This window comes from Chaetodon trifascialis, chromosome 9 (genome assembly GCF_039877785.1).
Source record: "Chaetodon trifascialis isolate fChaTrf1 chromosome 9, fChaTrf1.hap1, whole genome shotgun sequence".
NCBI classification, from domain to species: Eukaryota; Metazoa; Chordata; class Actinopteri; order Chaetodontiformes; family Chaetodontidae; genus Chaetodon; species Chaetodon trifascialis.
This window is the reverse complement of record NC_092064.1, coordinates 8,476,749-8,497,408: the sequence shown is the minus strand read 5'-3', so window position 1 is coordinate 8,497,408 and position 20,660 is coordinate 8,476,749. Positions and strand designations below refer to the sequence as shown.

The 20,660-nt window shown below is 41.3% G+C and overlaps 1 protein-coding gene across 3 annotated transcripts in view; it reads left to right on the top strand.

Annotated features, from left to right (window-relative positions):
- The window catches only part of lsamp (limbic system associated membrane protein), a 434,254-nt gene that overhangs the window by 230,356 nt on the left and 183,238 nt on the right, over nt 1–20,660 (top strand). The window contains exon 2 of one of the 3 annotated variants that reach the window (XM_070970756.1): nt 6,572–6,650. In XM_070970756.1, coding sequence (XP_070826857.1) covers nt 6,572–6,650 — 79 coding nt within the window. Of the gene's footprint in view, nt 1–6,089; nt 6,651–20,660 lie in introns of those variants that run through there. The other 2 variants (XM_070970757.1, XM_070970755.1) reach the window with 2 other exon arrangements.

The window sequence follows — 20,660 nt, the reverse complement described above, 5'->3', positions numbered from 1 at the left end:
CTGGGTATCCTTTTTCCTGCGTATCATGCATTTTGCTGCCAAGACCCAGGGTTTGATAGGAATGGCAGGGCAAATTATGCGTGCACTTCTGTTTTATAAAGAGAAGAAAAGCTTCTCTTTTTATCTCTCGTGTCAGTGTTTTTTTCTCTTTCACACATGTACATGTACTTACTGTAGGTGTATGCGTGGGCATGTTTTGCTGATGCAGTCCACTCTACCTTGACAGGGAGTGTATTTGTCTTGAAAAACCAAAATAATAAAAAAGAGGGATTGGAGGGGCAACTTGGCTCACTGATCTTCTATAGCTCATGGCAGAACTGAGTGCCATTTGTTTTCATGCAGAGGTTAGATAGTGCACAATGGAGGTGGATGAAGAATCCAGATCCCATTGTAGAGCCTCCTCTTGTTGCAACTTTTTCCGGTGTTTGTTTTTCATAGGCCGGTATTGATTTGGGACCCAAAGACGGAGAATACATCTTGAAATGAAAATCACCTACAAGGCGGTTTATCCCAAAATGACATTGGGAAACACAAAACACCGAACACCTATTCAATCCAAATGATACATATTTCTGGAACGTCTTTTGAATGAATGACTTATTAGGAATATGTACTCATTTCCAGCTACAGCAGTTTATGTTCATCATCCGCTGACTTCGATGGAAGGTGGAGGAACTACAGAGAGAATTTCGATAAACAAAATTTTTGAGCCTCCAAGGGACTGCAGTTAAGCTAATGGAGCTGAAAACTTTATTTCAGTCAGCTAGAATTACTTCTCAATATACTGCATACCCACAAAGGACTTTATTGATTACTTCACTTTTTATTACATGTTGTCAGAGAGGAAGTATATTGCATATGCCTCAGTGGCCATCAGGGAGCAAATGCACCGCAGTGAGGCAGGGACGTTGCGGTTGCTGTGGCCGGCCAGCGGAAAGTTAGAGCTGCTCTTTCCTTTAGAGGTTTGCGGTTGACCTTTACACTGGCACACTTGGAAATCAAAGTCTGCGTGTTTGCACTGGCAAAATGTTGCGTTTGCTGCCAAAATGAAGTGAAACATTTGGCTTTGACGCAGCAGAGTGCATATGCTGAGCAGCCATCATTTGAGAGTGCAACATTTGGAGTTTCATGTGACTGTGTTTTTTTGTGTGTGTGTGTGTGTGTGTGTGTGTGTGTGTGTGTGTGTGTGTGTGTGTGTGTGTGCGCACATGTGCATGCATTAGACTGTGTGTTCAGATTTTACTCTGTCTTCTCCACTTTGGTTCCTTCCACTGTGTCTTCCATTTGGGGACATTATTAAGTGAACAGACTTTGAGTTCATTGCAGTTTGCACTCAGCGTGATATTTGCTTCTGTGCGCAAGGTCAAGACAAAAATGTAGTGTTACTAAAAGCTAATGCTTTGGTTTTACTTGGCCAGTCATCCTAATAGATCACAATGTGCCACTTTATGTGGCTACAGTTCCTAAAAGTGACAAGTGTTGGTGCTAACAAGACACAAGTTCACCCAAATTGCACAGAAGAAGCTGTTTGTTTGTTTACGTGTAACTGCACACATATTTTCATATCTTGCTTTCACATTTGTCAAACAACAAGAATAAATGCTTGCTTTTAGACTGCATATGTGGTATGGAGCTTAGGCTAACGACCAGTTACACAAGCCAGGCCTCAACAGAGCCTGACCTTTGCTATTGTGAGCCATAATGTGGACAGCGTGCAGGTGTCGTAGGTGTAGGCGGAATTGACCAGTCACGGTGAGAATTTCAAAGCCAATTTATCTGACATTGTGAATGTGGCAATGTTATTCTTGAACTTAGTGCTCTAGTATTTTATTCTTACACTCCTATAAAGCTGCAGGGGATTTGTGAGGGGATTTAAAAAGAATGGTCAAAATTGAGGAAACTGAGGCTGAGATATCCTCCCTTTTACATCTTAGAATGGGTCAAGCTCCAAAAACACTGTATCCCATGCTTCCCATAATGCAACAAGATAGTAAACATGATAGATAGTCTTTCCTTAGACCCTTCCTGCCTTGTAAAAGCCCATGACTTTCAAACGGGAAGCACCCAGTTTGTAACTCAGGCTGCCTGTTAAGAATTGGTAGTCTCCAAGTCTAGGCAGAGATAACCCTGTTGACATCGCTATGGCATCGTCAGGGCTGTTTTCAGAAGCTTGACAAAGCTCCTCGAGAGCCACAGAAGATATTATACAACTCTTTTCACAGGCTATATAAAGTGTGAAGTGTAAAATCAGTGGAGTGACCCTTTAAACGGACCACATAATCCAAGAAGAAAGCCTTGACATGAGCAAACCTTATATTTTTGTCTGTAAGAGCATTTGAAATTGGAATATGTAACTTATAGTAAAGTGTTACAGAGAGAAACAGCAAGTGATGAAATCTAGGAAGCGATGATGAATCCAGGTAATGCTGATGAAATCCAGGCCATCGGAAGGTGTTATAAAATAATGTGCAGCCACTGTCACACTGATACTGCATGGTTATATGTGCTATATTGAACAAGACTCCGAAAGGGAGAAGCAAAACTGCAGTAAGCTTTACCGATGTCATGCTGCTACATCACATTGTTGTATTCTTAATTGTAAAGCACTGAAAAGAGCCAGCATGACTTGAAATACACAATAGGAAATCATGTAATGCACTAGAACAATGCATTTAAAACCTGCATCATATGCTGGCTGTAGCTTACTTGAATTAGACTGTTGAGCACATTACAGTATTAACCAGTTACTATGTTCTAGTTTTATACTGTAATCACATCAAAAAGCATGCACTTTAACAGTGCATGAAATTGGACAGTCTATTTCATTAGTTACAATTATTTGCTGTGCAGATGCCCCAGAAAGAAAGTGGTTTGGCCCAATCCTCCATGATCGTGTATAATACCAAATTAGATTATTCTTGTAATGATAGTGGGATAATGTAAAATCCCAAAATTTGCCCCAATATGTTGCTGTTTCTCCAGTTCAAATAAAGGGTTATTCAAAAAAGTACAAACTTCATCAGTCGACACAGCAGGTGCCATTTGATTTTCGTGCCACAGACCAAAGCTGTGTTTCTCTGATGTCTTCATGCTAATATTTGCATGTGTTGAATGAACTGACATCATAGGACCAGTATGAGTCAATTCAGTTTTAAGAGTGGATTTTCTGTCTTTACATCAGAGTCATACCTCCTTCTCTCTGCTGTTCTGAGCCCTTCCTCTTTGATCAGCAGGCCCGAGCAGAGTCACTCTGCCAGAGTCATTATGACTAATGAGATGGGGAAAAAGTCAGGGCACCTCATAATGTGTCTTAATAAAATCACTCTGTAGTGGCTGCCCTTTGATGCAAACCTTCTGTCAATAAATTACAAAAGGCCAAGTCACGTTTTGCTAACAAATGTCCAGAACACTTGCAGCCTTGAATTCAGCCTCCAAGCAAGCACCTCCTTCAGTATAATTTAAGATGCAGTGTGATAGCCCTGTTGCCAAGCGTGAAGAAGCAGAGACATGATTTCTAGTTACATTGCATTAGTCTCTGGTGTGTTTCAATAAAATTGCTTCCTGGGGCGTTCCTTGCTAGCAACTTAAGTTGAACTGCACAGAGTTGAATAATAGATCATGTTCTGCTTTCCCCTCAAAGAAGTTAATTCCCCTCATACCGTCGTTGTTTCATCATTTATCTGTCACAGACTGCAGTGCTTGTCATAGAAGATACCAATTACAGTGTCTCTCTCTCTGTGTCTCTCTCTCACCGTATCATGTGTTAACTATTGTCCTCAAAAATCACATTTTGCTCTGCGGTGCATTACTGCAGCGTTTGCAGCCGATGCAAAGAAAAGTTGACGTGTATTTTGTTTTATATATGCGCAACAATTAACTTGTCCTCATTCCTGAATTATAGAGACAAAAAGAGCAGGCAGCTCAAAGAAGGAGCGTGCTGTATAAATCAGCAGTTAACTAAATTCAGTTATGTCGGAATTTTACCTTTCTGTTTCGTCTGTGTCATATTTGTCAACTGTTGCTGACTGCCAACTGGTGACTTTTCCCTGAATGGGCCACATGTTTATACACATCTATTGTTGTATTTACTTACAGTATTTTATGTACCGTTTCTGCTGTGTACACCACAGCAGAATGTATGGCCGCCTCTGCTGTCTAAACCACACCACCACCAAACCAAGAGCACGCCACAAGCATGATAATCACCACTATATCTTCCAGCACAGTGTGCGTGAGCGTGCACATGCATGTGTACGTGTGTGTTTTCTCTCAGAGGCAGAGCAAGGGATCACTGGCCTTTTGTGAGGAATTGGTTAAAGCTGCTATGTCCCTGGCCACTGACAGACCTTTGAGAATTTCTAACCGAAAATGTAGATAAAAGCCACACGGGAGCCATTCTTGTATATATCTGCATGTGATGGACTGCCTTGTCTCTCCTCTTCAAAGCACATAGTCCCATTTTAAGTGGTCTTAATGCATGTGCTCTTTCATAAACTGCAGAATCTCCAAGATTGCTAAAACCTCCAGAAGCTTTAAGGAAATCATAACAGGCAGTGGTTATTAAGGGCCAAGCAGGGAGCATCCCACGTTGAAAGCATTTTAGTCCTCCTTAACTAATGCACTAACATTAGCACCTCCATACACTCCCCATTATCAATTACCTCACAGTAATTGCTTTTCAGCTGTGTGTACATCTGCACTTCCATTTTCTCTAATCTAGCTGTAAAGCCTACATGTCACAGTAGGCTGCAGCTGCTGAACGCGTGACTGTAAACCTGCGGTTTGTGTCTGATCTGGTGCTTAAAATCTGCTGATGCTGGAAATAAGGCTTAGCCACACGGCCTTGCACTGGTTCAATCAGGCTGCTGGTGATCAGAACAGGATTACTCCTCATTGTATGTGTGCTAGAACAATTTATTATATTTAGAGATAAGTAGGCGTGATCACGCAAGGACGTGCGATGTTAACATCGTCATTCTACATTCAAGTCATACCTTCACCAAGTCCTGTGTTTTCATCCATGTGCAGAGTTTGAGAATTAGAGTGAAGGACTTCATGTGTCTGATTCGAAATTATTTTCCAAATACCCCCAGAGACAAAACAAAAATGCATGCGCAGTGAATGACGATGATTCACATTAGTATTAATATATTTTCTGAATCAAATAAAATGCTAAATGCACTGCCTAAATTTTTACTCTGCACTTCATTAAGCACATCACCAAATGAGCATTAGATCATGGCCTATTAAGCCGCTGCTTGATTGGCAAGTGGTGAAATTAGAAGCACTTTCTGCATTCACGTTTCTGTTGAATTGGGAGGCGCACACCTTCAAAACTTGTGTCCTTGCTTTGGTTTGAAGTGGATGTAATTACCTACCAAGCTACAGCCTCATGGCAGTCATGACAGTCTAGACAAGAGGTGATTACGTCTGGTTAAGCTATTCACTGCTGGGCTTCGGCGCTGTTCACGGTCAACAGAGTGTTTGTGCTTCTCTTCTCTTTTTCCACTTCATTCATTTTGCTCCTTTGTGAGAGGATAGAATGCAACATGGTTAGATTATGCCGAAGAGTAGATTCATTTCGATAAGAATAGTTCAGAGTCTTTGGTGGTGGTTTAAATGGGACGATTTAAACAAGAGTTTTTAATTTTCAAACAGAAGTTTAAAACCACACACTTGCTCACAACTACACAAAGTCTTAGCCACCGGAGGGTTCATGGTCCAATGCAGTCTGCTTGGCATGAAAATGATTGGGAGCGAGCCACTGCTCGAGATAACCGGATACATGTGACCCTACAGTTTGTTTGAAGACTAATGATAACATGATACTGTAGTGATCCCTGCTGAGACTGTGTCTTTCTGCTTGGCTTCACCTCCAGGAAGGTTAGCACACATTGCTGTGTACAGATTACCACCTGTGGTCCTGGTCAGGGTGGGTGCTTTTCAGCATTATTTTCCCTCTTTCTTGCCCCCACTCCATTAAACAAACAAACAAACAAACAAACAAACAAAAAACTTCTTTCGCCCATATTCCTGTCCTCACTCAGTTGTGTCTTACTGAAAGGGACCTCAGGTGGTGCTGTTGTCCTGACAACCAATGAGGGGAGCATCACAGCCAGACGGCTGAATAATCTGAGAGAGAGAGAGAGAGAGAGAGAGAGAGAGAGAGAGAGAGAGAGAGAGAGAGAGAGAGAGAGAGAGAGAGTCAGGCGGTGGTGGGGGGTGATTTCCCCAGAGTCTGAACATCGCCGTTGCTGGCTGTGCCGTTCCTTTACGCGGAGAGCATTACGCATCAGTGGACTATAGAGCGAAGACCCCGCACAACACAGCACCTAAAAAGTCTTTAAGGAAAACCGTCTCAGCCATACCCTCCGGACTGCTTTGGACTTAAAGGCATTCCCGTTTTCCGAGAAGTCTGGACAACTACTCTGCTCCCTCCCTCCCCTTTTACCCTTGGATCTATAGCTGCCGAAAAGCACGCTCCTGTGCTTTAAAATGCAAGTCGGACGCAAAACGTGTTGGAGGCAATTGCAGGCTTCTTTTTTCAGACTGCTGTGTCTTATCCCCACAGGATTCCCCGTCCGGAGTGTGGATATGCAGCGGGCCACCGACAACATCACCATCCGCCAGGGAGACACGGCTATTATAAGGTAAGACTCATCCTCCAACTTTCCTCTCGCGCCCGCTTGCCTGCCTCCGGCTGCACGGCAGCATCCTGTCTGCTCGCGGGCAGGTGCACGCCACAGATCGCGGTACCAAAAGGCGATCGTGTCATGGACTGTGTGAATGTGGTCATTTTTGTTCAACCCTGACGAATTTGTCTCGATTCCTCCTGCCATAAACTTCTATTTACCGCAAGATTACAAAGAAGTAAACGGGGATGAGGAGTGTTTGGGTGAAAGTTTATTCGCTTAGCGATCCAACTTTTATCTCACCAGGCAGTCCTGTCAAAATATGATATTTCTATAATACACATCACATCCCTGTCGGCACTAGTCTTGTAGCAATGACTTTATAGTGCACGATAAATCCTACCCCCGTGCCGTATTCCGACATGGAACCACGTACAGTTTTGCAGTGCATGCCATCGGTGTTCTGGAGGGATTTGCACGGCTGGAGCAAAAACAAAACAAACAAAAAAAATGACATGACGCTCAGAGCATCGGAGCTGTGGTCACCGAGGCTCCTCTCCCTAGTTAATCCAAGAACCTTTTGGTCGGGCGAAGTGCGTCACGGTGTCCGGAGATGCTGCTCGCCTGTGGATTAATGGCAGAGACGGGATTCGAGACACAGATAAGAGGATGATGAGAGAGCTGTGCATCCTTGTTTACAGTTTGCCAATTACTGTTTCGAAAATATTAATTGCAGCCTGCAGGGGACAAGCAGAGGGAATACCATTAGTGTCAAATAGACGTGAATTAAATTCGAACTCTATTGATTTGCGTCCCATGTTTGCAGCCCTGTGCACACGGCGCTCAAGTCTCCGCGTCCAGTTTTGTCTGTGACATGGAGTATTTATGAGCATAATAGCCTCACATCCCACTTAATCACTTCCTAGACAATGCAAGCTGTCAACTGTGTGGTTTTGTGACAGTGCTGGGCAGATGTCAGTGACCACGTGATCCGAGCCATGTGTTTGTGGCAGGCAGGGGATTTAGATTTGGTTGGTTTTTGTAAACAAGGCGCTTTTCTCCTCCTCCAAAAAGGAAGTCCAGGTATGTGATAGGCTGCGCACAGAGCACTCGATCACATTGATTTCTACGTGCATGCTGTATTTACAGTACCACCACCCATTCTTTGCCTAATGAGCGTGAGGATATAGAAGGCAATTATGGGATAGACCTTTAACACACACATCCCCCTCGAAAAGCCTGCAGACACACAAACACGTTTCCTCACCTGTGCCCCGAGGTGCACGCACACACACACAAATCTCCACACACACGCAAAACAAACAAATCCCTTTAATGGATTCCTCCTTGCAACCAGGTGTCATCCATTCAGGGATCCACTGATCAAATTAGTCAATTGACTCAGTTACTGTTGAACTCATCAGGGGTCAAAGCTATTTGTTTCACTTTCTAAATCCAATTGATTGTATCTTTGCTATATTCAGCTGTTTACTCACCCAGTCAGTCTGTTTCCTTTAAAGGTAATGGCAGGCTTCGCACTCAGCAAAAGCCAAATGAGATCCTCCTTTCCAGGAGAACACTTGCATCCCAAGTCCACTATTTCACCATTATCTCCAACAAATGATCTTTGAATGATTACCTGTGGTAATCACTCAGCAAGTGTCATAATTAATTAGATGTTTATGATGTATCTCGTTGGCATTACTGATCAGTCTTATTTATAGTTAGTCACACAGCGATAAACTGCAACTCAGACCCCTGTGGCTCCATTGAAAAACACAACCATTTTTCACACCCAGTTTCCACCTGACAAATTGGATATGGAGGAGGGGAGGGGGAAAAAAAACATGAGGGCTAAAATGCGAGAACTTTGAGCTGGGGTGGGAGGCCGTCGGCTAGTAATTTGTCGAGCTACACAGTGTATCTGATTCTATAAGCGGGGTTTTGTGAAGGCTGAGGGGATATTGGTGACCTGGGGGCGTAATAAGGCCTGTGCTCCTTTAGTGGAGCCTGTGGCTGCAGTCGTGACATTCATGGCACAAGCAAAGAGATGCTGGAGTGGAAAAGCAGTATGTGGTCGAGCAACCGCTGTGACAGAACACACAGCAGCAGGCCTCGCTGCAGAAATGAGAAAGGAAATTTATTTTTACCAGGGGCCCAGAACTGTGTCATGCTGAATAAATAAGCAAACTAAGTATTTTCTCTTCATGTTTAAAACTTACAGATTTGCAGCATTATTTATAGCTCACAGTGAAAGCCCGTGTCAGAGGTATATATTTAAGCTTTATGATGCTATAGCTTAATTTATATCATGAGAACATTTATGTATTACTTCGGCTTTGCGTGGTACATTATAAAAAGCATTTTTAATGGAGGAAGATGCATTAAAGATGACAGTGTAAATACTCTTGATTTATGCAGCCTAGACTAAATTAATAATAAAATATATGAATTTAAAGATACATTCAAATATAGGCCAGCACTTTGTTTTGACCGGCACACCATAGCTGATTTTTTTCAGCATGTTGTGACACAATGCCTTGCCCACAGAATTTCATTTTCCCTGAAAAGTGACCATGAACTAAACATTAACAGACACCTCCACCAACTATTGATGCCCATAAAGAACAGCAATGAACCATAATTGATCTCCTTCAGCTCATCTTCTGTCTTACAGTAATCAAATTCAGTCGTGGTCTGTTCTCCTTTAAGTCAGCGTCATATGTAAAGATATAGCTGCTCTTAACCTTTGAGCCCCTTTGCCTAAGACGGCCATCCAGGAGTTAATCTGAAAGGGATTATTCTTTTGAAGACTGTCACCATGTTGAGCTGGTTTCTGTCAACATTTTCACACCAGCTTTTGTAATGTGCAGTGAGTTACAGCTCATCTGATGTGCGCGAGGCTGTGGGATTAAACTCTAGTAACCACAAACGTATCAGTGGTAAGGTTTTGTAATATAGTTTCTTTGGATCTCCCGTTGGACTTGTGTAACATGCTTTACTCAGAAGTAACCATGTAAGCATCGCACATCCCAAGATTTTGTTCTGTTTAAATGATCTGTTGGCTCTGTATTGAGTTCAGATATTACAGAGGGTCTTACATTGGTCCCCAAGCTGTCTTCTTGCTCTAAAGGGGGCTTTTTTGAAGAATTTGTATCTGCTTGAAGTGACATTTGCCAGTGGAAAGCATGAGCATAATTTTTTTTAGCATATTGAATCTATGCCTGTGCCCCAGCACTCATGTTTCAGACTTGTAAGTTTAAGTCACAGACAAACACCCCCTATTTCAGAGCCCGTTCTATGGTGACTTAGCCTGTTTTTTGTGTTTTTTTATTAGGATGATGCCAACAAGTGAAACTCTTTTCATCCACAGCAAGCCACAGTGTGAATCTGAGAAAAAAAAGAAAAGTTTCTCCACGTTTCTTCAAGCCATTTCTGTTTCACAATAGTTTACTTTTTAATTGCTTTTTTTTTAGTCCCTCACCATGCAGGCGCCTTAAGGAGGAAGTTGCAATGTCAGGCAAAGCCCTGATAATTGACAATTACTTATTAAAGCATTAATGACACAGTCTGTGTGATTGCTCTCCTCTGGGTCAATTATCTATCTGCATTGTGACAATACACCCTGCCTGACTTGTTGCTTTCAGTTAAAATGATGTTGCTCTTGTGCTTTGCCCCAGAGGATCTTTGTCAAAACTTACCCCAGAACCCAGCCTTTAATTTGAGTCAGACACATATTATGTTTGTGAAATCTGCTGGCTGTTCAAACACTACATAAAACACGATGTTAGTCTAATGTTCCAGTTCCAGTACAACTGACTACCCAATGGTAGTGAATACAGTTATTTTCATTTGCATTATTAAAACCTCAACTATTGAACTCTCTGGCTGATGCGTCTCAGCGTGCTGTGATGTGCATCAGCCACTCCAACAAATTGCACTTGGAACATGGAAACAAAGACTTTCTGGATGTTGGAAATGAGTTCACATTCTCAGCATATCACACTGTGAGAAAAGCTTCTGGTTTATTTCCACCATTCACCATCCATTTTCTTAATGTAATACAGAATGTCTAAAAGCAAAACAGTATATATTTCAACTTGAATCACACACATCACTATTTCAGGATGACAGTAAACCAAACAGAGCCGTATTATTTCATTTTGATAAAAAGTGTGTTTTCCAATTGTGGTTACAGGATCGGTAATAGGATGTGTGTTCAAGCACATTTTATTTTTCTTGTGTCAAAAACTATCATAGCACATGGCTTGACAAATACATTGTTACTGTTGTTGGCCAGTGTACCGTAGCCAGTCCTGCTCAGATCTAAAACCCAAACTCAGCCAGTAATCATACGTTTCAGACTTGAACTGACTGAACCCGTCTGGTACTGCCGAATTCGAGTCCCAAACCCAAACCACACAAATGCAATGCAGTCAACTGCCAACATGTAACAATATGTTTTGCATCTTGAAATAAAAATATTCTTCCTTAACGGATAGTAGATCAACTTTGCCTTTTCCCAACATTGTCACAACAACATATAACATGTCACACCAACATCATGCCATTCCATGTTACTACAATGCGATGACCTTCCCTGAATCTCTGGCTGTTCTGAGAAGCTCCCTCTGCGAAATTTTGATTTATGTCATCCATTACTGACTGTTAGCTTGCCGGGCTAAAGCACCACTTTGGCTACCCTTTCTGTCTTCCTGCTTCCCGGGGAGCATTGTGTATTGAATTGGAACTACTTGCGAGAGACACGGAGAGAGAGAATTGTCTCATTAAGTTGCATTTGAGACCTGACCTTGCTGAACTCCACCAGTGTAAGGCCCAAATGTCTCTTTATGCATTCGATTTGCATTGAAGAATTTCAGAACTTTTAAGTTTTCTGGAAGTTTTTCAAGAACTTGGAAATGTCACCCACTTTGCAACTGGATGAACCAAGGTCTTTGCCCTATTGCAGATAGTTTGCAGCCCAAAAAAGGTTTCTGCTGTTAAATTTATGCTTTTTAATTGGCTGTTATCTATTACATTTTTCTTTTTACAGATTTTCCAGTACAGAACAATACATTATCCCCAGGAATTAGTTGGTGGACTTTTTGGCAGTGCACAACTTAAGTTCAGTGCAGCATTTTGTAACAAAGCAGGAGCTAGTTTGGCCTAAATGTAGTGAGGGCAAGAGTGTCAAGATCAAGTGGATGAGACTCCAGCATGTCTGACTTCAGGCTGCTTTTTTCACAGATCAACAAATAATGATGACTGTTTTTAACTGCAAAGGTGATGCATCCCAAACCTTAACTATAGTTTATCCATACTGTAATTGTAACTGTAAATACCCCAGTTAAAAAGGGGGAAAAAAGGTCATTAAGTGTCATTCAATTAGTTGAGTCATTTTGGGGTTTAAGGGTAATTGACCAAATGACATTTAATGACAACAGTCATAAACACCTCATGGTCACGACAGGTGTCATGTCATGGTTATGACAGTATGTAATGTCAGTCTGTTACCAGATAGTTTGATTGAGGTGGCAGCTGGAGCCACAGTCTTTGTTTACTTGACTCAGTGAGGCTTCATGAGAGCTAACCTGTACTCTAAAACTCTAATAGGCATCACTGTAATAAAAAATTTAAAACGCAGTTATGCCTATGCCCACATGTGGTATATTGTTTACCATCATTCTTTAGAACTGACCCGTAAGCAACATTTCTTCCTGTCACATTAAGTAATGATGGAGACAGAATGCAGATATTCATTTTCACAGACAGTACAAAGCTTTGGTAACTTGATATTGTGAGCAATACAGTCCAGGCTGTATTCCAAGTGGACAGAGCCAACTGAGGAAACACAGATCAATTTCTGGATTTCCGGGCAGAGGGCAACAGTGCAACATAATTTGGGATGTCTAGCCCCCAGGGGGCCTCTATATTTCCCTCTGCAGCTCATCAGATCAGAGGGCTGCTTTTTTATATATACAGTTTAGAGCCTCCCTAGGCATCTCTCAGTCCCTCTATCTCTTCATCATCCTCTCTCCCTCTTTTTTCTCTTGGCCAGCATTTGATTGTCCGTTCCTGCTGTCAACCTGATTCAGTGACCATGGAGTCAGATGAGAAAAAGAGGAAATTCAACGAGGGGGTTTCTTTATGAGGATGATAAAGGGGAAAAAAAAATGTAAAAGGGAAAGATGATGGCCAAAGAGCCCTCACAAAGAAAGAGAGACACAAACAGAGGGAAGAGACAAGAGTATGATGGGTAGAATTAGAGTGGGAGGGGGGATGGGAGGGGGGAGGGCAGGGACACAGTATTAGTACAATCAGCACAGTAATCCCTTCTGTTCCAGCCTGGGCCGACGCAGGATTTTCAAATCAATTTCATTTTCACTCATGATGCTGCAGTGGGGGAGCTGAGTGGCTGCCAGTTGGGTCATTATCGTCTTGTCCCCATTTTGGCTTGGGACAGAGCAGAGGTGAGGGGGGAAGCTTCAGGGGCACAGGGACTTGGTTTTTGGTTGATATTTTGCCACTTCTGCAAAGTTTTGTGAAGTCTTTTGGAACAGCTCTTAGTCATCATAAGTACCAGAGGCTTTCATCATGGTCAGTAGGATCTGAATAATGGTCTGCAGAGACAATGTGAAGCTTTTTGACATGGCAGATGAACAAAGTTCTGACGTTTTCATCTGAAACCCACAGTCCATTGCAGTTCAGTGGGCCGTCTGGGCCTCTTTCAAGGGCTCCCAACCAGATATGCTTTTAGTCTGTAGTTTGATGTTTGCTCGTTCATCCTCAGAAAACATATCAGGACACCCTGAGCTCTTCATTATGTGGCTTCAACGTGTTTTTGCAAATAATTCAACCAGCAAAAATACACCTGAAATGTTTTTTGATACAACTGAATATTAAAGTGGAGCTTCTCTGTAAAAGCAATCCCACTCCATTTTCCTCTTTACCCAGGCTTTTGTTGTGGAGGCCAGACTGTCTCTTAGTGCATATTTAGGCAACTCAGCAATTTCTCACAGCCTGTGGCTACCTAAAGGCAATGGCAGTAGAAGTGGAGTGGAGGACTATTCTTATTTCTCTCAGGGAACCTCAGAGCTGCAGTAGATGTAGTGTAAAAAATGGCACAGACTCAAAGCATATGTTTCAAGTAATTACTGCCCGTACCCTAATGTGCTGCACCGTGTGGTATATAGCAGCCCCTTCCATACATCTTTCAAACACATCCTTATACCTAAACTACTGAATAGGTCAATCGCCAATGTCTCACAAAAAGACATGTATCACCATGGGATAGTACTCATGACAGGTCGGTACTGGAACTTCGTCCTCACCCTGTTAACATGGTTTCAATTAAAATAAGTATGTATGTGACATTAGAATAGGTCAGTGTTGACTTTCAGTGTCACATGGACAAGAACAGCAGTCTCCCGGGTGAAAGTCCTGTTTGATTAATCCATCCATCCATCCACCCCACCTCCCTCCAAATGCAGACTTTCATGCTCTTTATACAACGTCACCTGATTTACTCCTTTACTCCTGTCATAATTACATCCACTAGAGGTCAGAGCCTAATAATACATGTAAGAAAAGGTCATAATAACCTTCTTGGAATGTCGACTTACATGGTTATTTTTCTGGTGAGGGCGGCTTCTGTTTTTCCCACTATACTTTGCCTGTGTACGTGTCTTCTGTGCACTCATCATAATGGAGCTGCCGAGTTGGTGCAGTTGCTTTAAAACCACAAGCTTTTTCCATGGAATTGTCCATCTTGACTGCCATTACCAACCAACCAATTTGCTGCAATTCAGCTGTGATGTAAAATGTAAAAGAACAAAGCAGGAAATTGAATTAAAACTTAACATTTTCACAAGTACCTGTGTCACCCCTGACATGAAATGGGAGAAATGAATAGAGTGATTGAAGCCAGCTTGAGCTCAGTGCTGGAAGCTGGGAGTGTGGAAGCAGGTTAAATAATTTTAAATCTATCAGTCAGGATGAATTCAAATTAAAGCTGAAACATGTGGCTTTGAGCTGTGATGACTCCTGTCCCTGCAGCTGTAAATCCACATGGCTTTAAAGAAGATTAGAGGCTCGCAGTAAGCGTAGTCCTGGCTGAGCACACTCATTGTTTACCTCCCATTTCTTCTGAGATCAGCAAAAATCTGCTTACTGACCCACTGACACACACGATGAAAGATGGCACCACACTGTGATTATACTGTTGATGTGGTTTCAGGGCAGTGAAGATGTCATCAGTAAAGTATAAGGTTTATTTAAATTGTACGTTCATTCATCGTACATTACCAGATGAAGGTGTTTGCTTTGGCAAACCTGCAGCATAACTAGCCACCACTACTGTCGGTGTACATGGTTAAACTGTGCTCAACATAGTCAGCAGTTTTTACCAGATTTGCTTACAAAGCAATAAAAAGCCACAAGGAAGGACAAAGATAAAACTATCCACCTGTTACTTACAAGTGTCACATGAGTCAAGGTTATGTGATCGATCTCATAATTTGAAAGTAGGTAGAAATCTGTATAAATGAAATGACATTTTGGCTTTTTCAGGTTTTTGAAATTGATATTTGTGAATGTGTTTACAGTCTTCACAAATCAATGTATGTATATAAGAGCTCAAATTAGAAATGAATAGAAACACTGGAAACGGTCATTGTTGGTCTGCATGGTCAGCTCTCGAATATAAAACCTGATCTTGTGTTTTTGTTCTACTCAGGCTGCTGATTTCAACAACACTGTTACGAGGCAGTCTATATTTATAGAGTTCTTGTATTTGAACGAATTACAGGACCATGGCCAAGCTTAGGAGGCAGGTGCTGGTAATTAGCACCATCACCACAATGATGGAATGGAAAATGTTCTCTTCTCACTATTGTTTGCTTTGCCATAAACAATTGTGTGTACGGAATGTACAATGATTGGATATGAAAAGACCATTAATTGCTCAACAATACAGTAAGCCTAGAAATGAGCTCTATTTTGTAAGTGGAATCCAGTAAACAGACTGGCATGTAGCACTCAAATGCACCAACACAATGCACTGTGTTTGTGTGACTGTAGCATCAAAAGATAGCTACGATTTGTTGCAGTAGCTTGTACTACAATATAATGTAATGTAACTAGAGAGCAATGTAATACTTCCACTGCTATCACTTGAAGTTTTTAGTTGAGTAGTCAGTGTGTTACTGGAAGCAGTACATACCGCAATAGACCAGCTTCTTGAGGCTTAACTTGTACGTCATACTTCATACACATAGAAATGTGTCTACCGGTACAGATTTGGTAATACCGTTTCAGAGCAGGAGCTATCCCTTAAAGCGTATTTCCACGCTGTCATTCCCGGTGTCTGCACTGCTACACTGCTACACAGTGAGCCAGTTTCGATGACATTGCAGATACATCCAGATACATGTGGTAGTGATATCACAACAAAAAAACAGTTATTATTACGCACAAGTCCTCCTCCTGCTCCTCCTGCGCACTCTACCCAGGTGCCACCCCTCGCCTAAACCAAGTGGAGCATTTCCAGTAAGTTTGTCTGACGCGGAAATATGTGCTACATGTGTGAAGGAGCAACTCTGGACAATGCCAGACCTGACTCTGCTGACATTGTTTGGAGTTATGAGAAAACAGATTTAGTGTCTCTGCTATGTATTCAGGGCGGGCAGCACAAATCCAGCTGCCTCGCAAGGTCATGAGATTTGGGCGGCAGAGCTCCTTACCATGTGCTTACGTGACCTGAGAGCCACAGATGGTGGCGATAATGCACCTCTGTTGCATCACTGTCATTCCCATTTGGAACCTTAAAGCTTGCATTTCGAAAGTTAGTTTTACTGTTTGGAGTGTTTGTCTCGTGAGCCAGCTGTTTTTGTTTGTGTAGATGTTCAACATAAAAAGAAGAAAATCGAATGTGATTGAATTATGGGACAGTATGGTTACTTCAAAGCATTTCTTAATTGAATTTACAGATTAATTACTGGAAATCACTGTAATATCACATAATTTATCTAAAATGCCACATATTAGCAGAGTTACCGATGAAAGTAATTCACTTAATATGATTTGATGGCTCAAAACTGAAAAATCTCCCATTCCTGCAAGGTTGGTCTAATGTGATATGATAATAAGGTATTTGTTATCCCCATGAAGATATATTCCTATGATCTAGTTTCATACAGAATAGAGATTGCCATTTGCTTTCAGAGAAAAGCAGCTGAGAGTGGTCTTTGAATGTTTTGATTCCATAGCATGGTGAAGGGTACATCTGCAAAGTGAATGCTGTGGAATTTATTTTTAAATATCTTTATCTGAAGGATTTGCGAAGCATTTAATATGAACAAAAACGAAGAGGAGCAACACAAGAGCCGATGGTATTTATGGTAAATTTTGTTCAAGATTTTAAAAGGAAAGATGAAAAACGATGACATTTTAGGATAAAATGGGTTTTTCGTAGGTTTGTTAAGATTAATTCCATCAGTGCAAATGACTTTGGAAGCAATTAGTGAGCGAGGGAAAAGAGCCAGGTTCTGGGGCTAGCAGCGACTTATCGAGAAAATTAAGTGGCTGTACTTGTGAAAAACAGTTATTTATGTGTTATCTGCCACATCGTTAAATGTCAGCATGCAGGAACTCCACATTGTAACATCTTAAAAGTGCATTTAATGCATTCTCCAATTCAGTCCACTGCTTCAGTTGACAGACCACTCTTTGAAGTCATGTGCCTTTATACTCATGCGTCAACGTGAAAATCTCGTGATGAATTTGAATCAGTATCATGAAAGTCGCCTTTATTGTTTAGAATGTGTGTGTTAAGTGAGTTTTCAGCTACATAACTGCATTCTGCGCTGCTACTAATACCGGAGAAGTGTTGTGTTCACCCCAAGGGAAGCTGTTTGGATTTGTTTCAAAGGCTCGCTGTAAGTGGCCTTAATGGCAGCATGTTTTGATTCACATTATCATACTGAGTTTTACTTTCCATTTCAAAAGAGAGGGATATGAAAAGGCCACAGTGTTAAAGGTATAGGAGATTAATTAGATTTTTCTCTTGAGCATTTGACATTTGAAGAAATGGGGATGACTCCACGGCCTATTTGCTTTACATTCCACGCTGATGCGTGCAGCATGAATGTGTCAGTTAAAATAAAACCTTCTTGCAACTTTCCAGCATTTGCATTAACAGTAAAAGAGAAAAAGAAATCAGCACTGCTTGTCTCATCTGCCGTTAATTATTCCTATTCAGTTCAATTTAATCCTCTACCCAATGGAACAACATTGTTATCCAATTACTGGAAGCTCACTTGCATCTCTGCATGGCATACGATTACCTCCAATTGAATCAGGTTCCTTGGTGAGTAGTTCAGGTATTGATCGCTCCTGGCCCCCCATTCATAAATCTTCTACTACATTTAAAAAAAAAAATGTACCATTGACCCTCATCAAAGCTTTCTTGTCAGCTGCCACCTATGGGCTTGTAGAGAGTTTGATCTGACCCAGGAGTACATCGCAGGCTTGACTAATTCATTATTACCTGATGTTCAGCACTTATACTACATTAGCTATAAAGCACTGTGGTGCACTCACATTTAAAAGGCTGTTTGTGTATAAAGGCTGTCTCATCACCTGAGGACAAGGGATGGCACTTGCCAGCGTCTGGCAGCAAATCAGAGAAAGAGCAGAATGCAAGTAAAACCTTCAGAATAAAGTGGTGGTTGGTAACCTATGAGTTTTCATAGCATCGTCTGAGTCTCTGCAGGGTACAATAGAGAAAATGATGCTTTTTGAAATGGAATGTCGTACAGACTCACTGCTTTGATATATACGTTCACGTTACCAGTTTTACATTAGTCATCTTATGGCAATGCTTAAACACACTAGTCATTTAACAACATATTAGGGCCATGTGGCTTTGTCTGGACAAATAGGCTACTCAGATTAGACTGTAGTATGAAGGGTTGAATTATTCAGTCTGACGCACAATTACCTCAAACATCTGATAATAATGATATGAAGACATTATTGCAATAATGTGGCCCTATATTAATATAAACCGGCATTACAGACACCTACATGTTTTGACTTTGCATTGGTGACATTTTCAGAGGATCGTCTCAGTTATTCTGTTAATGACAATGCCCCTGTGCACCCCATCGGTGCAGTAAGCTCATTTAAGACTGATTGCTCAGTGGGTTTTCAAAATGATTTAAAATCTATTTGTTCTCATCCTTGAAAGGACTTGTTTTACTGCTCCATTATGCCCTATCATAACTTTGTTGTTCATGAACTTGAGTGACTCAGCATTACTTGGCCTGAAAGAAATCTCCACATAGCTTTCACGCCCACATTTTTGGTCAATTAGGTCTGTTTTTATTTTGCACAAAATAGGCATTCAGATGCTTGAAAAGTTCCTAAAAGTTGTGTTAAGTTTTCAATTTGCATTATTACTACAGCCCCTAAACTGCAGGAGTTTGCAGACATTTGCATCTTAGTGCTTTGTCCCACAACGCTGGAGGACGTAACGCAATGTGGTATGCCTGAAGTAAACATTGTACCCAAAGACTCGGAACAGGTGGCCAAGTACAAATACACAGTCCCTTGGAGAGATGGCAGTAACAGCCTTCCTTTGTGTCTTCAAACAGAAAGGAAACAAAGGAAGGAAACCGCTCAGCCTGTTTAACCATAGCTCGGTTCAGAGTCTTATAAGACAAGGTGCAAAAATAATGTCTGTTTTATTTCTTCAGGCATTTTCATTCAATTTTTATATCCCCGCAACAGAGGCTGTCAAAAATAAATCATACACTGCAGAGGATGCTGTGTGATATGTTTGGCATGTTTGGAGGGAAGTGAGCAGAAAACTATAGAGTTGTTGTGTTTAGGCTTATATTTGTATGTATTATGATGGTTTCTATATACACCTGCAATATTTTGGGGTTGTGTCCATTTGCTCATGTTTATTTCTGTGTGCCTGTATGAGAAGCCGACTGTACCACAGTTAAAAGGATTAGAAACCTTTATGATTATCCAATCAGCCGTGGAAGAATACACAATATAGGGTTGGCAGACACACTCCATTGACTGCACCACTGACCACAATCATCTTTTCAACCACATTGTATTATCAAAGAGGATGCAGTGTGACCATGCTGCTCAATTCAGATTTTTTATTTATTTATTTGGCTTACTTTAATCAATATTGACATAACACATTAAAAATATATTTTCAAAAAATCTGCAAACCTGAAGAACTGCCTTCCTTCCTGTGTGTGTATGTGTGTTTGGAGGTGTGAGATGCATCTACCAGTGAACTCCCGTCTGACTCACTTTCAGAGCATTGATTTTCTTTTTCTTCCTTCATCTTCACATTACATTTTGAATTCAAATTTCATATTCAGTGCAAGGCTGATTTTGCAACGCTCAACTAATTGACCATGCTCGTACTTTGATACGCTTTAAAACATAGACTCACATACCTGGTGAAGATTTCCTTGATCCTTTAAATTGCCTCTTACACCTCTTTGAAGAATCACCAGAGGCTACAGACATACCTGATGGTATGACTTTAAAACTGGAGTTATTTAAAGCACAAACCCATGCCACTCTCATGAAGAGGCAGAATGATTTCCTATAGATGGACCGTTTTATGGTCTCTACAAGTATTTGGAGGAGCACATTTAGAGCTCTGATATCACATTCAAAGATCAAGTATACCTTGCTCAGTCTGACTGAACCTTCAAGCATTCTGTTGAAGTATGTTTAGGGTCGTACTCACCAGGAATGATAACTATAACAATAAAGATAATGATGTGAGTATCCATGCTGATGAACGATTACATTCTGTAAACAGCGGCATCAAACATGTGCCCCAGCTGTGTGCCGGCTTATGAAAATGGATATTGATAACCTGATACAGCTGCATATTGTGCAGCGGAACAAAAAGGAAACCAGAAGGCTGTGAGGTTCTTCAAAGACAGGAGGAGTTAGGAGAATCCAACACTGTTACGACAGTTTTTGTAT